Source organism: Anser cygnoides, chromosome 1 (genome assembly GCF_040182565.1).
Source record: "Anser cygnoides isolate HZ-2024a breed goose chromosome 1, Taihu_goose_T2T_genome, whole genome shotgun sequence".
Lineage (NCBI taxonomy): Eukaryota > Metazoa > Chordata > Aves > Anseriformes > Anatidae > Anser > Anser cygnoides.
In genome coordinates this window covers 76,041,488-76,057,518 of record NC_089873.1, presented here as the reverse complement: position 1 = coordinate 76,057,518, position 16,031 = coordinate 76,041,488, and the positions used below count along the sequence as shown (strand labels likewise).

General features: G+C 39.8%; 1 protein-coding gene across 6 annotated transcripts in view; it reads right to left on the bottom strand.

Moving 5' to 3' along the window:
* Positions 1-16,031, bottom strand: part of PACSIN2 (protein kinase C and casein kinase substrate in neurons 2) — a 58,367-nt gene that overhangs the window by 24,734 nt on the left and 17,602 nt on the right. For 4 of the 6 annotated variants that reach the window (XM_048050129.2, XM_048050131.2, XM_048050133.2 and 1 more), the window contains exon 2: positions 4,698-4,808. In XM_048050129.2, the coding sequence (XP_047906086.1) occupies positions 4,698-4,757 (60 nt within the window). In that variant the 5' untranslated portion in view covers positions 4,758-4,808. Of the gene's footprint in view, positions 1-4,697; positions 4,809-7,867; positions 7,903-9,732; positions 9,803-16,031 lie in introns of those variants that run through there. The other 2 variants (XM_066990334.1, XM_066990336.1) reach the window with 2 other exon arrangements.

Sequence of the window (16,031 nt, the reverse complement as noted above, 5' to 3'; positions counted from 1 at the left end):
CTCTCCATATTAGAGTGTTTTGGTGTTGTGGAACTTGAGGCTAGGAATGATAAGGTTGAGTCCCTGTGGGTTAGGATCAGCGGGAAGGCCAACAAGGCAAGCATCCTGGTGGGGGTCTGTTATAGACCGCCAAACCAGGATGAGGAGTTCCACAGGCAGCTGGCAGAAGTTGCGAAATCATCAGCGCTTGTTCTCATGGGGGACTTCAACTTCCCAGACGTATCCTGGAAGCACAACACAGCCCAGAGAAAGCAGTCTAGGAGGTTTCAGGAGAGCGCGGAAGATAGCTTCCTGACACAGCTGGTTAGAGAGCCTACCAGGGGAGGTGCCTCGCTAGATCTTCTGTTCACAAACAGTGACGGACTGGTGGGAGATGTGGTGGTCGGGAGCTGTCTTGGGCAGTGGGACCACGAAATGGTAGAGTTCTCTATTCTTGGCGAAGTCAGGAAGGGGACCAGTAAAACCGCTGTCTTGGACTTCCGGAGGGCTGACTTTGAGCTGTTCAGGACACTGGTTGGCAGAGTCCCTTGGGAGGTGGTTCTGAAGGGCAGAGGAGTCCAGGAAGGCTGGGCACTCTTCAAGAAGGAAATCTTAAGGGCTCAGGAGCTGTCTGTCCCCACGTGCCCAAAGACAAGCCGGCACGAAGAAGACTGGCCTGGCTGAACAGAGAGTTGTGGCTCGAGCTTAGGAGAAAAAAGAGGGTTTATAATCTTTGGAAAAGATGGCGCGCCACTCAGGAGGACTATAAGGATGCTGCGAGGCTGTGCAGGGACAAAATTAGAAAGGCCAAAGCTCATCTGGAGCTCAATCTGGCTACTGCCGTTAAAGATAACAAAAAGTGTTTTTACAAATACATCAACACAAAAAGGAGGACTAAGGAGAATCTCCATCCTTTACTGGATGCAGGGGAAAAATTAGTGATGAGAGATGAGGAAAAGGCTGAGGTACTTAATGCCTTCTTTGCCTCAGTCTTTAGTGGCAAGACCAGTTGTTCTCTGGATACCCAGTACCCTGAGCTGGTGGAAGGGGATGGGGAGCAGAATGTGGCCCTCACTATCCACGAGGAAATGGTTGGCAACCTGCTACAGCACTTAGATGTATGCAAGTCGATGGGGACAGATGGGATCCACGCAAGGGTACTGAGAGAACTGGCAGAGGAGCTGGCCAAGCCGCTTTCCATCATTTATCAGCAGTCCTGGCTCTCAGGGGATGTCCCAGTCGACTGGCAGCTAGCAAACGTGACACCCATCTACAAGAAGGGCCGGAAGGTATACCCGGGGAACTATAGGCCTGTTAGTTTGACCTCAGTACCAGGGAAGCTCATGGAGCAGATTGTCTTGAGTATCACTGCAGAGCACTTGCAGGGCAACCAGGCAATCAGGCCCAGTCAGCATGGGTTTATGAAAGGCAGGTCCTGCTTGACGAACCTGATCTCCTTCTATGACAAAGTGACACGCTTAGTGGATGAGGGAAAGGCTGTGGATGTGGTCTACCTTGATTTCAGTAAGGCTTTTGACACTGTTTCCCGCAACGTTCTCCTCAAGTAACTGCCTGCTCATGGCTTGGACTGGCGTACGCTTCGTTGGGTTAAAAACTGGCTGGATAGCCAAGTTCAAAGAGTTGTGGTGAATGGAGTTAAATCCAGTTGGAGGCCGGTCACTAGTGGAGTCCCCCAGGGCTCAGTACTAGGGCCAGTCCTCTTTAATATCTTTTTCGATGACTGGACGAGGGGATAGAGTGTACCCTCAGTCAGTTTGCAGATGACACCAAGTTAGGTGCGTGTGTCAATCTGCTCGAGGGTAGGAAGGCTCTGCAGGAGGATCTGGATAGGCTGGACCGATGGGCTGTGGTCAACTGCATGAAGTTCAACAAGGCCAAGTGCCAGGTCCAGCACCTGGGGCACAACAACCCCAAGCAGAGCTACAGGCTGGGAGATGAGTGGTTGGAAAGCTGCCTGGCAGAGAAGACCTGGGAGTACTGGTTGATAATCGGCTGAATATGAGCCAGCAGTGTGCTCAGGTGGCCAAGAAGGCCAACAGCATCCTGGCTTGTATAAGAAGCAGTGTGGCCAGCAGGTCTAGGGAGGTGATTGTCCCCCTGTTCTCGGCTCTGGTGAGGCCGCACCTCAAGTACTGTGTTCAGTTTTGGGCACCTCGCTACAAGAAGGACATCGAGGTGCTCAAGCGAGTCCAGAGAAGGGCAACGAAGCTGGTGAGGGGTCTGGAGAACAAGTCTTATGAGGAGTGGCTGAGGGAGCTGGGGTTGTTCAGTCTGGAGAAGAGGAGGCTCAGGGGCAACCTTATCGCTCTCTACAGGTACCTTAAAGGAGGCTGTAGGGAGGTGGGGGTTGGTCTGTTCTCCCACATGCCTGGTGACAGGACAAGGGGGAATGGGCTAAAGTTGCACCAGGGGAGGTTTAGGTTGGATATTAGGAGGAACTTCTTTACTGAAAGGGTTGTTAGGCATCGGAATGGGCTGCCCAGGGAAGTGGTTGAGTCACCATCCCTGGAGGTCTTTAAGAGACATTTAGATGTTGAACTTAATGATATGGTTTAGTGGAGGACTTGTTAGTGTTCGGTCAGAGGTTGGACTAGGGGATCTTGGAGGTCTCTTCCAACCTAGACGATTCTGTGATTCTGTAATATTTGTTAGCTCTCAGAACATACTACTTTTTCAGCCTGATGCACTCAATTTCAGAAAAAAGTTAACTATTCAATCTGACTTTTTTTCCTCTTGACCATTTTAAATAACATAACCTTTGCAGTTATATTAAAAAAGAGGAAGAACAGAGCAATGAATTAATCATAAAGGAAAGAAACCAATTGCAATACTGAAGTTTAACTCTTTCTTATCTAAGGATATGCCAAGAAATACTCATGCATTACACATTAACCTATTGAAATTGCTTACAAAACAGACTGCAGTTGTGACCTTTTAGAAGGAATAAATAGAAGAGACCAAAGTAATATATTTAGTGTTTATGATATAAAATAAGCACTAATAGCATTAACATAAATAATGCTCTTAACCTATCTGTAGTAATTTTCAAATACATTTAAGCTATGCTTTGTAGAGGTCCTAACTTAGGCTAATTGCTATTTCTAAGCATCTATATTCCTTTAATATTAAAGATTCAAGATCACTTCTGACCAAGACATCATATTACTTCACAGAATTCCCATTCATTCATCTTCTGTGCTTTGAGACCTGGTTATTTAACGGAACACAACAGTTTTGTATGAAATAGCAAGTCAGAAGTTACGTTCTCCTGGCAACTACAGGATAGCCAACTCACAACAACCAAAAAAGTCCAGTATTCTTTTTTCCTGAGCACCTCCATATCTTTCTTTGAAATATTTCTACCAAGGAAGCTGGCCCAAAAGGTTTCCTCAGCATGAAATCACAAAGACACAGACTAATTCAGGTTAGATGGAACCTCTGGAGATCACTTAGTCCAACCCTCTGCTCAAAGCACATCTGATAGATCAGGTAGCTCAGGACTACATCCAGTTGAGTTTTGGACACCTCTAAATAGAGATCCCACACCCTCTCTGCAGTCATACTACAGAGTACCCCTACAACAAAAGGATTTATGAGACTTAGAATCCAGTAAGTTTGAAACCACCTTTTTAGAAAGAGAGCAAATAGTCATTTTTAACATAACAGTAAATAAGTCTCCCAATAAATGATGGTTGTCTACTCAAAAAAAGAAACTTCACTGGCATTACATGGGCCTTTTAGATGTTGTATTGAGAAATAATGGGAAATTTGCATCAAAATGCAATACACACCCTCCCCCCTCCCATACCAACACAGGTTGTAGGTGGTTTAGAAAAGCTTTAATTTAAAAGTAAACATGATAATGTTAGGTTGGTTTCCACAACCTGTCTGACTTCGCTATCTCCAGTAACAGAACTGTTCAGACATTTTTCCCCCCAGCCATTTCTATGTTTGCTATAAATAAACTCAGAAGAGCTCCCAGTCACATAATAGAAATTTGCCCCACTAAATATGGGTCACCTAGACTGCATTCTGACCTTCAATTAGGTTGGTATTGGCTGTGTCAAACACTTGTTTGTTGCAATTAACTTTTGATAAATGCTTTATGAAGTTTGTCCTCTTTTTATTAACCTTAATCAAGCTACCATAACATCTGAAAGTCTTCTTCAGACTTGGGCCGCACAAATTAATGTGATCTTGCAATGTGCTTTGTATTATCCTTCTGCATGAACGCTCTTACACTGAGATAAATATAATTTCTCTCAAATAAGTTTATTATTGCACAGACAAATAGCAGATACAGTAAACTCACACAGTAGCTTTAATTTCAAGCTATGTACACTTACAATAGCCTTTTACCAGTTACTTTAGATTTAGCATTGTTCATTCAATTCCACTGGAAATTTTAAAAACTTTCGACCCACCCCTCTTCAGGGATAAAAACATGACAAAGGTTCAATTCCAAATTGCACATCCTACCAAAACAGATGATCAAGTCTGTGCCGGTTAAAAAGCCTTGACAGAACTGGGACAAAATCTAAAACATCACTTTTACCCTGAAGGCTATTTCTGCAGATCACAGTAACTACTGACATCTTATATTTCAGTTCTCTTCACAATTTATAATGTGCACAAAAAATCTGTAATAAGAGTAAAGATATAAAATCAAAATACTGTGAATAAGGTACTCAGATTACCTCCCAAAAGCTATCACTAGAAACCTCTACTCCGACGGAATCATCGTATGAGCCAGACATTTCTATGTACGGTGAGCTTCCAAGTATTCAGAGCTCAAACACCTTCAGAATCTGTAAGATAAAAAATATTTATGAGCATTATTAATGAAAAACAGGTATCAAATAGAAGAGAAATTAAGTACCATCTTTAAATTCTTGGATATCTAGGGGTGCAAAATAAAAACAAGAGGTAAGCACAGAGGGTATGTAAATAAGTGAATTTTGCAACAGAATATTTTTCTACAGCACAAATATCATGATAGAGCCAAGAATTGTGTTGTCCAGAAACTGTTCAATCCAGCTATCAAATATCACCGAACTCTTAAATTTATGATTTTCTACCATTTTTCTTTTTTTTTTTTTAAAAAAGTTTGAACAGCACGATCTTTACTTGTTATGCATTCTACTTCAAAGTATTTTGTAAGAGACAATCAGCTGACCTTTACTATCCGTACAATAACCTTCACTGCTTGCAATTCCTTTTTCACTGGAAATCTACATTATGTGATGAAACTCATTGGAAATATTTAAGACCAAGAACAATTGCAGATTTAAAAATAAACCTTTTCAGAAGAAAGAAATGTAATTTCTATAAGAATCTTAAATTCAAATCATTTACTTGAAAGCTAAAGGCACCCACAAAAGCAGACAGCTTCCTCTCTCAGCAACAATGTAAAGCAAAAAGTTACAGGAATACCTTTGGAGCTGCTCAATTCAAATTGCAGGAGATAAAGCCAGCCTCCTTCCCAAAAGGCTTAGTACATACAATAACCTTACAGACCCAGTTATTTTGCCCAGTCACCTGTGACTAGACCTCTTACTGGGCTAGTTAACTAACTGAGCTGCTTGTATTTTCTAGCCAACACTCCCCTATGGATTTTAAAGCAGAGAATTGATTCTAAATGACGGTACAATGCATATTTCTTCTATTCCAAGTGTACTAAGAAGTTATGGGTCCCATGGCTGAAAGTCTCCTTGAAGGTGACAATTACTTTCCCCATAAGTTGAAACTTCCACACCTAGTTTTATTGCTTTTTATTTATTTGTGACATATCATATGATTTCATTGATTTTATTGTTTGTTTTGCTGAAAGTAAATAAGTCCAAATGCTGACCTTTAATAAAGTAATTTCTTTAACAGTTACAGTGTTCTCACTTACATATACACACCTTTATGGAAGAAAAACATCATCTATCCTCATGGAAGGGGCTGACTGTTTATAGAGCACTGTGTATAAAAACCTATTTTCACCATAAGCTAACATTTAAGATAAGCATCATAAACAGTACTGAGGCAAAAATTCGGACACTTACATCCACAAAAGCAGTTTGCAGAGTGGAGGCCAAGAGGTAGGGGAGGAAGGAAACAGCTCCCTCCCACAACACACACATGCAAAATCCCTGCCTTATCTCTACTGATACTTGAACAAGTTCTGCTTGGAGTTCTCCCGTCAAGCTTGCCTACAACTACAGCTAGAGCTACCTGTGAATAAATGAAATCAATCCCCATCCCCTCCCCCTTTCTGGAATAAATAGACTACAAGGTGAAGCTCCCTCCTTCTTTTGCCCTGTGAATTTTGCAAAAATGCCACCTCAAAAGTGCCTACAAACCTGGCCTAGCTTGCAGTCTTAGTAATTAAGACATGCTGCTGGGAGAAACAGAACTGAAAACCTTCCGGGCTGAGAAGGGAAGGTAACACTGAATTCGCATTTCTTGGATACTCCAAAAATGTCTGTGTCAGAAGGGTATTTGTACCCCACTCACTTCTTACAGAAGCTAGCTACTGAAACACGCAGCTCTTTGGACGGTTGCATCACAAACAGGGCAGAGAACTGCTCCGGCTGAAGAGACGAGCAGCTTCTACTGAACAGTTTTTCATTTAATTCACTTCCATAATCTAATTCCTGAAGGCTTAAATAGCCCTAACACTGAACACAGAACTGAGGAGTAACAATTGACGTCCCTATTCTAGATTTTATTTTGAAAAGCTGGCCAAAAATACAGGAAGGGTTCCACAAGGCAAGGCAACCTGCAAGTGACAGCAGCTGTTCTATTAAAAACACCCCATTTTCTCCATAAGTAGTCATCTGGCCACAAACTGAAAATACTCACTTACAATTCCTTACAATAAACAGTCATTACAGTTAAAATATAGAAGCAATAAGGTTTTCTGTGCCTATGGAAGGAAGATGATATATTGACACAACATAGTTTTACAAGATAGTGTAACAATCTTCACATTACTCTGTTGCTAATTACCAAGGCTTTCCCATATGTGCTTGTATGGAACCAAGAGGGAACAGGTGCATTAAAACACTATTTTTTATTATCAGTTTCTTAGCAGCCTACATGCAATTGGAACATATTCTTTGAGGTAAATGTCATCCCTTGCAATTCTTACAGTAAAGAAAGCAAAGATTATGTGTATGAATTTCTGTTTTCCAATAACCTTTCCCAGGTAGCTGTAAGCAACACGAGAAGGGTACAAGAGTGATATAAATTTGCAAGTAGTTGGATAAACTCAAAAGAATAGTTTGACATTAAACAGCTTTTTCCAAGAGATTGTTTGCTTTAAAGTTTTCACAAAAATAAGACTATGCAGAGGTACCTTTAAGCATAACTCCTGATATTTTTTATCTGATCAAAGGGAGACAGAATTTGAAGACAACTTGCTAGATCAATAATCATTGCTAGCTATTTTCGCAGCCATTTGTCTCCTCTTGCTGTCTTCTCATTAAGGCAGCACAAACGCTCATGTTACTCTGAAAGCAGCAGTGAACGAAGCAGACGTGGCCTAGGAATGCTATGCAGAATGCGAGGGAACAAGGTTCCAAAAGGTTCTCAGGCAGGTTATGGCTGTTTTTCTATAGCTGTCACAGGAAGATCTTTAAACCAAAGTGTTTGCCACCATTTGAGAGAGATCAGGCAGACAGTTGTAGACTTCAGTGTCTCAGAAAAAGAAACCTTCATGCCAGAAGTACAAACACAAAGACAAGTTTCAACGAATAAAGACCCCCCCCCAGAAAAAAAAAAAATTATATATATATATATATATATATATTTCCCCCTCCAGCTACAGAAAAAGACAAGAGTAAAAGTATCCTGAAGTAACAATACAGTGTCAGCTTACCTTTAATAAAACAGCCTAGGCTATACTGGCACTGGAAGTTTAATATGGAAAGCTACACAGAAAAATTCGAAAAGCTGAAACAGAGGAACAGTTTCTTAAATGAAGGAACAGGTTGTGGGGATTTTTTATTTTTTATTTTGAAATTTTATTCCTCCTAAACTGAAGCTACATAACACACAAGCTATTCTTTTTCCATAGAAGCATGAAAATAATCAGCACTCAGGAAATTCCGATATATTTAAGGTTTTCATATGCCAAATACTAGGCTGTGAGAAAGTATGAGCAAGCGTATTTAGGGAAATATTATGAAGTCATAGCAACAACTGGCACAGAAAAACACTATTTATACAGCACTACTTAAAAATAAACTGAATACTGAGATATAACATCAAGCTCTATGAGTCATGCTACTCTTATGCAATAGAATTATTATGGCAGCCAGTTCTTTAGCACATTTTTTGTTAGGGTTTGGTTCTCCCATCCTTCAAACATATCTGCAGGGTTTTCACAATTAAAGGTAGTTACTTTTTATAGTTAAATGGAAGACTCTGGAAATCAAGGTTTAAGCCTTGGAACAACTAAGGCTGACAGTATAAAATCCAGGCAATTCAGATCAGTAAGATCAAAGAGACGGCTTCTGCACAGATCCTCCACACACATCTTACATGAAGTTGGGGGTTCTTTGGTCAGCGAGGTCGTAAGCAGAAGAGCTAGTAACTCCCTGAGATAGCAGGGTGCACACACCCAGTTCCTGTATTCCCACAACCATTTGGCTTCAAGCAGTCCAACCTTTGTCTTCCTCCATGGCTCCAGGCCCTCTCTGGGAGTACCCAGGCTGCCTTTTTCTTGTCCCTCAACTACTCCCTGCGCAAATGGCAGCCCAGTGCTCTGATGGTTCTGCCAACCGCCACACTGACTGGCCAGCCAGCTCAGCAAATGAAAGGGGCCGTTACAGAGCCCATAATAACATTTTCTTGAGCAGGTACATCAGTTTGTGTCACACCCACCCAGCTCCCTGCTGTCCTGAGGCAGGTAAGAAATGTGCATCTTCATCTCTGCTTCTCTTTAACGTGTGCCTGAAGTGATAAATTGATTTAAAAATGATGGAAGGAGTAGCATGGCAGGCTGGCTGCCAGTTAGAGAAGGCAAAGGTGCCAAGTCTCACTTTCCTCAGAAAGCAGATTAAAGGCCTTCACTGAATAGAAACAAGCTCCCAATCGTGCTCTGTGCCTGCTCCTCAACATGCTTTTGGCCAACACAGATCTTTTAGCTTTCATACTTGTCAGGATATTTTCTTTCCTTGTGCCAAAGAATTTAGGAATTTCCATTAATAAACAAGTTCTCAATACATTACTAATCATGAGGTCCAAAGGTCTTAAGCAAGCTTTTACCTGTGTCACCACAGACACAAACAACCAAACATGAAGCAGCATGGAGAAGGTCTTACCAGCTCATAGCCCTTGCTGTCTTTTGTCATAAAAAGGCCCAGCACACATTGGGTAAGAGAATTTATATAGGCTAAAAATAAACCATGAAATGCAATGCAAAAGAGTAACTGGATAATAAATAGTAAATACTACAATAGCTACAGAAATGGTACAGGCAAGCAAGGCTTGTATTTCTCAACTTAGTGATTTTTGAACAATATTTTTAAAATCGGGACACATCAATCTTGCACACAAGGAAACTGACCAATAAACAAATGAGCCTCCTCTTTAGGGAACATTCTAGCAGAACTATACACTAAAGTCCTTGAATTTCTTCTCTACTGCTAGTGCCCTCCAACGTGAAAAGATATGCTATAAATATCCTGAAGGATAAGACTCATGAGAATTTTAGAAAATATTAATAATAGGTGAGCAGACCTTCAGAAACTGCACAGAGCATCTGGATATGCTGCTTCTGCGCTCAAGATGTTGGCTGAGATGTTGTTACCTGGAAAACAAATTACAAAACTCAAAAATGGTTGCTTCACTCACATTAAAAATACTTTTTTTTTACTCCTTTTCTTCAAGGTGTCAGGTGGTAGAGATTAACACATCACACAACTTGCAAAAACCCATGCAACAAACGCAGACTTAAGATGTTACAATAATCCAGTTGATTCCAAAGCTTCTTTTAAGGTGTTTTTCAACAGAAAGATGGAAAAAATACATAAAGGCATTCTTCAGCTCATCTCCGAGACCCCCAAAACAGATGAATTTTTCATGATCTCTTAGTGTGAATCATGTAGGGCTGTTTGTTGAAACGTAAGATTTTAATGTTCAGAACCCCTCAGAAGATGTCTATTTTGATTAGAAACCTCACTGCAATTCAAAAGGATTTAAAAAAAATAAGGTCTCAGTGCTGCTTACTGAAACCTACAGAAAGACAGACAAGATTTTGAGTCCGATACTCCAACACGAAGGATGTTTGCAGATAAAACAGTATTTCAGGTACTTGAAACCTGAAGGCAACACCCCAGCCTTGTCCTGCAAACCTGATCAACATTTCCCAAAATGTATAATCCAGATAACAGGCTGGAGACAACACTTTTCATGCCTCATTTCAAGAGCTTAACCATTTCCAGAATGGAAGGAACTATCACAAGTTCTCAGTGCCCACACAGCAATGATTCTCCCTCCAGTTATTGTCTCACCTGTGATAGGCTGCTTTAAAGCAAGGCAATCGCTGTCTAGTCCAGGTGACAAATTAGTCCACAACCAAGAAAGCTTCAGAGTCAGAGGATGACGGGATCATTTAGCAGGGTCAGCTATGAGATCGGACCAGATTGCTCAGAGCTTTAAACAGTTGCATCTTGAAAACTGGTGAGGACAGAGACTGCATGAGCACTCCACCCACTTTACCTTGGTGTTTAACTGTCTTGGTGAGATGGAAGAAAAATTAATAGTATTTAGGAAACCAAACAGTCTCTTCAACTACTTATATTGTCCCTGTGTTTTCTTTAAGGACTCCTCAGAAGCGAGCTCAAAGACCAGCCTCTAGAAGGGAAAAGCACCTGTTCACATTCCCCTTTAAACTTCTTTTTGGATGCATAGGGTGGCTTGTCACTCTGGATCTGACTCAGCAGCATTCCAAGTCTGATGACTAGGGAGTGAAACACGAATATGGACGTAACTCAACTTGGATTAGCTGCTCATAAGAACTTTCAGCTATGGTACTTTTCCTTATTACTCAGTGAAATCTGAGGGTTGTTCCATACAGAATAGCAAGAAAACAGAACTTCATTGTACAGAAACAAACGTCCCATGCTTGAAGTGCTAAACCATCATGATTTTCTACCACATGTAGCTACCACAGATATGCTTTACAAAAACTCTATCTTGTATTTCATGGTTAAATAAAGCAATTTAGACATTCCTTCCTCTTTTATTCTATCCAAACACAATTTGTTCTATGAGAGCTCCTGATTTCTTTGGGGTTGCAATTTGTGGATGGTTTACACCGACAGAAAAAGATAGTTTTTTAGAAAAACTATAAACTTATATAACAAAACCTGTTCGAATCACAGCTACCAACATTGAGAAGTCCATAAATGAGTAAGACAAGTTAACTACGGAGGGGGTGGGGTTGGTTTATGCATTCAAGTGACATGAAGGAGTTTTAACACCTGGATGCATCAAACCAAGGTTGTTCACTACTACTCTGTGCTGTGAACTCTTCTAATTGCAATCAGTAGATGCAAGTGCATGTTATTAATAGTAGTTAGGCCTCAGACTTTTGAACCTAGAGTCTCAAGTCAACAACTTTGGGTTAATTCTTATTCTCCCATCTATAAAATCAGGAGAATAGCACCCTCTTTCATTTTAAAGAAAATTCCTTAGTTTCCTCCAAAAAGCAACTACAGCACAAATACCAGAGAAGAGTCTGTAAAAGGAAATTGAATTACTACTTCCAGTGGAATTCAGACTGTATGTACGTACATCAGCAGAGCCAGATACTAATTGAGTTTTTGAAAGATGACAGCAACCTGTTTGGTGAATCCCATATCCTAAGCACTGAGGCGAGGAATCTAAGAAACGCCCACCAGCATGATCAGTACTGTGCACACTCCCCTATGACTGTGAGCAGTATTTATTCTTTTCATTTCTAGCTTGAATAACCAAGTATTTTCCACCTAGACATTCATTCTCCAGTTATCAAGAAAGATTAACCAGTACAGAAGCTACTAGCTTGTGGTAGTCATTCACAACTTCAACTAAGAGTAACAAGGGATTCCTTACATGTCTGCACTGCATCTAAGAGGTGGGACCCAGCTGGGGACTGCTGGTGTGACCCCATGCAGGAGAAAGACAGGCACCTCTTGAGCAGCCACAGGCAGTCCCAAAACCATGGCCAGCCATCCCCTGCTGCCACAGAAGAACTGTGAAGGAAAGTGACAGAAAAAGTAGGAGGAGAGGCATCCATCTGCAGCCAAAGCAGAGGGAGGCAGAAGAAAGGTGCTTCAGCAGGTAGGTGGCTACTGCTGGGTTCCCCACTGCCCTGGCCCCAGCCAGGGATCAGACGCTGCTGTTAAATCTAATTAAGTAAGAAATAAAACTGAAAGAAAAAAAATTAAACTGCAAGGAGTCAAGAATTTGCTTCAAGACAACTTCCTCACTGCTGTATGTATTCACCAATATCCACATTCGTTAAATGCTACATTTTTAACATGCAACAAAAACCAGCTGAAAGTAGCATTAGCTCACTGCCTTAATAGCCAAGCAATGTACAAATATTTGGTTCATTTCTAGCACACATCAGAAGATCACTAAAGCAGTCAGAATTGCCTTGATACTTAAAACATCTTGAAACAAAATCCAGCTATGCTCATAGGACTATCTCACTTTAGACTCTCCAGGCACATCCAACCCTGTGTGACTGATATTTTATGATGTATACATTTTACAATGTATAATTTAAGGAAGAACAGCTATTTTGGTCATTATATTTTATTAAGAACAGTTTGAATATTTCCTTAAATAAATTAAGCTTAGACTTACTGTTTAAATGTGATCATCTTTGAATAACACACAGAGTGCAGAAGCATGTCTCTGAAGTGCAAGACAACAGCCCAAACACCGCCACACATCTTCAGCCGCTCCAGTAGGTTTCATACATGTATAATAATACTATCTCACTCAAGCACTCTTGAGAACATAGGCCCAAGTTATGAGCCGCTGTTTCTGTCTGTTTTTCTGTTCAAAGACAATACAATTGAACCCTTCAAGCCTCTCTGGGAATACTCTCTTGTAATCACATGCCTTTACTGCAGACATGAGCAATGGCAGTGTGATGCAGTTGTCTGAGAACTAGCAATCAACCCCTTAATTTGCTATCGGACACGTCAGTTTTGTTTGTTTTCATAATCAACACCTATTCATCATTACCAACTCCTACATGCTGCCAGCATATCCTCCCTCTGCATTTTTACAACTAGCCAGGATGACTTACGCAGCAAAATAAGTGACCAGGAAAAAATGTAATTTTTTCCTCTTGACCTGACAAGCTATCCTGTGCAGGGGGGATTATTTTCATTGTGCGTTTTTTCCTTCAACTGATAAAGTTATTAACCACCTTCAGAGATTTCACAGAGGTTACCAATTTTAATTGAAACAAACTATGAGTGCAGGAAGTCATTAACACTGCAAAACTCCAAGCTTTAACTGGCACAGCTATACTGGCCAAGGACATAAAGTTGATAAACAGCTGTGCAGGGATTTCTAGAAGATTTGGATTTACTTAAAAACTTAACATATTTCTATCATACTTATTTGCTTAGCTGTAAATGTAACAGATGATGAAGTAACCAGAATAAACCATGCTAGGGAAAAAATAAATAAATCTCCAGTTCTGCAGAGACAAACCGCACCTGCATTTACAATGCTCTGGTCAAAGCTGGATACTGCTGTTAAAACGCTCCTACCGTATGCCAACCATTAGGACCTACTGCATGCCAATACTGAAAGTTTTTACTTTGGAACCCAAGCACCAAGCTGCACAGAATTCATCCCTATGTTTTAGTGTTAAAATACCCAGGGCTGATGAAAGATTTGTTTACTATGCTGCCATTGTATTTGATCAAGAATTTTTTTTTTTTTTTTAAATGGACACTACTACAAAACATTAAGTCTGAAAGAGGTGGGATTAAGCAGTTCTCTAATGCAGGAGCACTGTTAAATTTAGTTACAAATTTTAAATGATGGAAAGGTTAACTATACCAAGGATCATACATGCTATTTTATAGCCTTCAGAAATGGAAACTAACATTTTTGAACCTAACAGCATTAAGCTCAAACAACACTAATACGAAAAGAAACGTAAACAAATCCTAATCCCTACTACATCATGAAGAGAAATAAGCATGATAACATGAGAATATTGTATTCCAATCTCCTCAAATATTCTTCTGAATAAAGAAATCTCAGGATCTCCCAAAACAAGAAACATAATTAGAAAAGAAAAAGACTGCCTACAAGATCTGAAGTCTTTCCAAAAATCTTTCCTGTCCTTTAGAATCTACTGCAAAATCTAAATCCCTCTTACATATTCAGACATCCTTTAAAACAAGAACTGTTGAAGAGCGTTTGACCTTTCACAGACTTGAACGTTACTGCATGAACTGCAATACAGTGTTAGAAAATGACATATACAACAAAATTATGACAAGTGTGTAAATGCAGTTGCCACAGATCCTGTCAAAAGCATACGAACAGGTAACACAAAATGAAGGTTATATGAAATACATTGTTCCCAGTGCTTTCAAAAACTTCAGATATTCATCTAAGATAAAGTCAAAAGCAAATTAGTCAAAGTTTAACTTGCCTAATATCTGGGTTTTGGAACTATAACATTGAAGCAAAGCAACTCCAGTTTCTAGTGTTTATTTATTTAGTGTCAATATTTATACCAAGGGGAAAAAAAACACTAAGAGCATCATTACCACTGTTAAGAACTCAGAAGCATGTCTGCTAAAAAGCCTTTGAAGTATACCTTTTAGAAAACATACCCTGAAGTTTGCAAAGGATATAGGTACTATTTTTTAAAGTATTTTTTCAGCTATTTCATTTAATCCCACTGGAGGATGAAAATGCATCATCTTATTATAGTCATTGTATATTAATCAGTAACTGTTGAAGGGAGACAACCATTCCCCAAAATCTCTCCCCAAGTTTTCAGACTGATTTCTATACTGACTGTTCCTAAAAACAGGAAAGGAAGTACTGTTAAATAATAGATTTTTGAATACAAGTACTGTAATTGAGCTAAATGTTTTTAAAAGAGCGTCTCAGGTGATTGTTTCAGAATGACTGAGGTGAACATTTTGTTACACTGGTTTTCACACAAACTGACTAATCCTGGCTTTAATCAGTATTTAATTTTCAAACAAACTTTGGAGGTGTGCTACTCTGACATGTACTGAGTACCATCTGCAGATTCTTTAGCTAATGAGGGGAAAAAAACAGTAAAAAAATACAATAAAAAGCATCCTTGAATAGTGTCCTTCACTGACATTAAATACAGAAGCTAACCATAACACATTAAAAAAAATCATGCTCCCATTTCTGTTGAGATACACAGAAGAGAAGCAACATAAGAGAGCAATTTAACAGCAGATTTTTTGGTCACAAAGCACTTGCATTTTAGGTTTTAAACCCTGCAACACTGACTTTTGATAGAAAAAAATCCCATTCTAAATAGATACTCTAAATAGATATATTAATGCTTTCTTAATGACAGAAAAAAAGCACAATAAAATTGGCTTTCAGTAAATTTTGCCAGGAAACCACCTGAAGAACTCATAACAGTATAACATTTTAAATAATTTGAAAGATTAAATACTGTATCTATTGTAAACTAAATCAGAAGTTATTATTATTTAACCTGAGTGATTAACACATTAAACTGCAGGAAAAAACTCTGTTTGAACAGAAGTCTGCACCTTTTTCTAATGTTCACTTTTGCAGTTTCCGTGACATGACCCACTAACTAACATGCCCTGCCAAGGTCTCCAAAAATGAAATAAACCTTTGTATTTGACACCCTGTTTGTATAACTGAAAATGAGAAAAATATGCCTTTAGGTATGTTTCCAAGAAGCAAGAAGGGGGCAGAAGACCACATCCCTTCACCTTGCAAATTACACTTGGAAAACACTGGTAGTTTGCAAGAAATCTTTAAAGTGG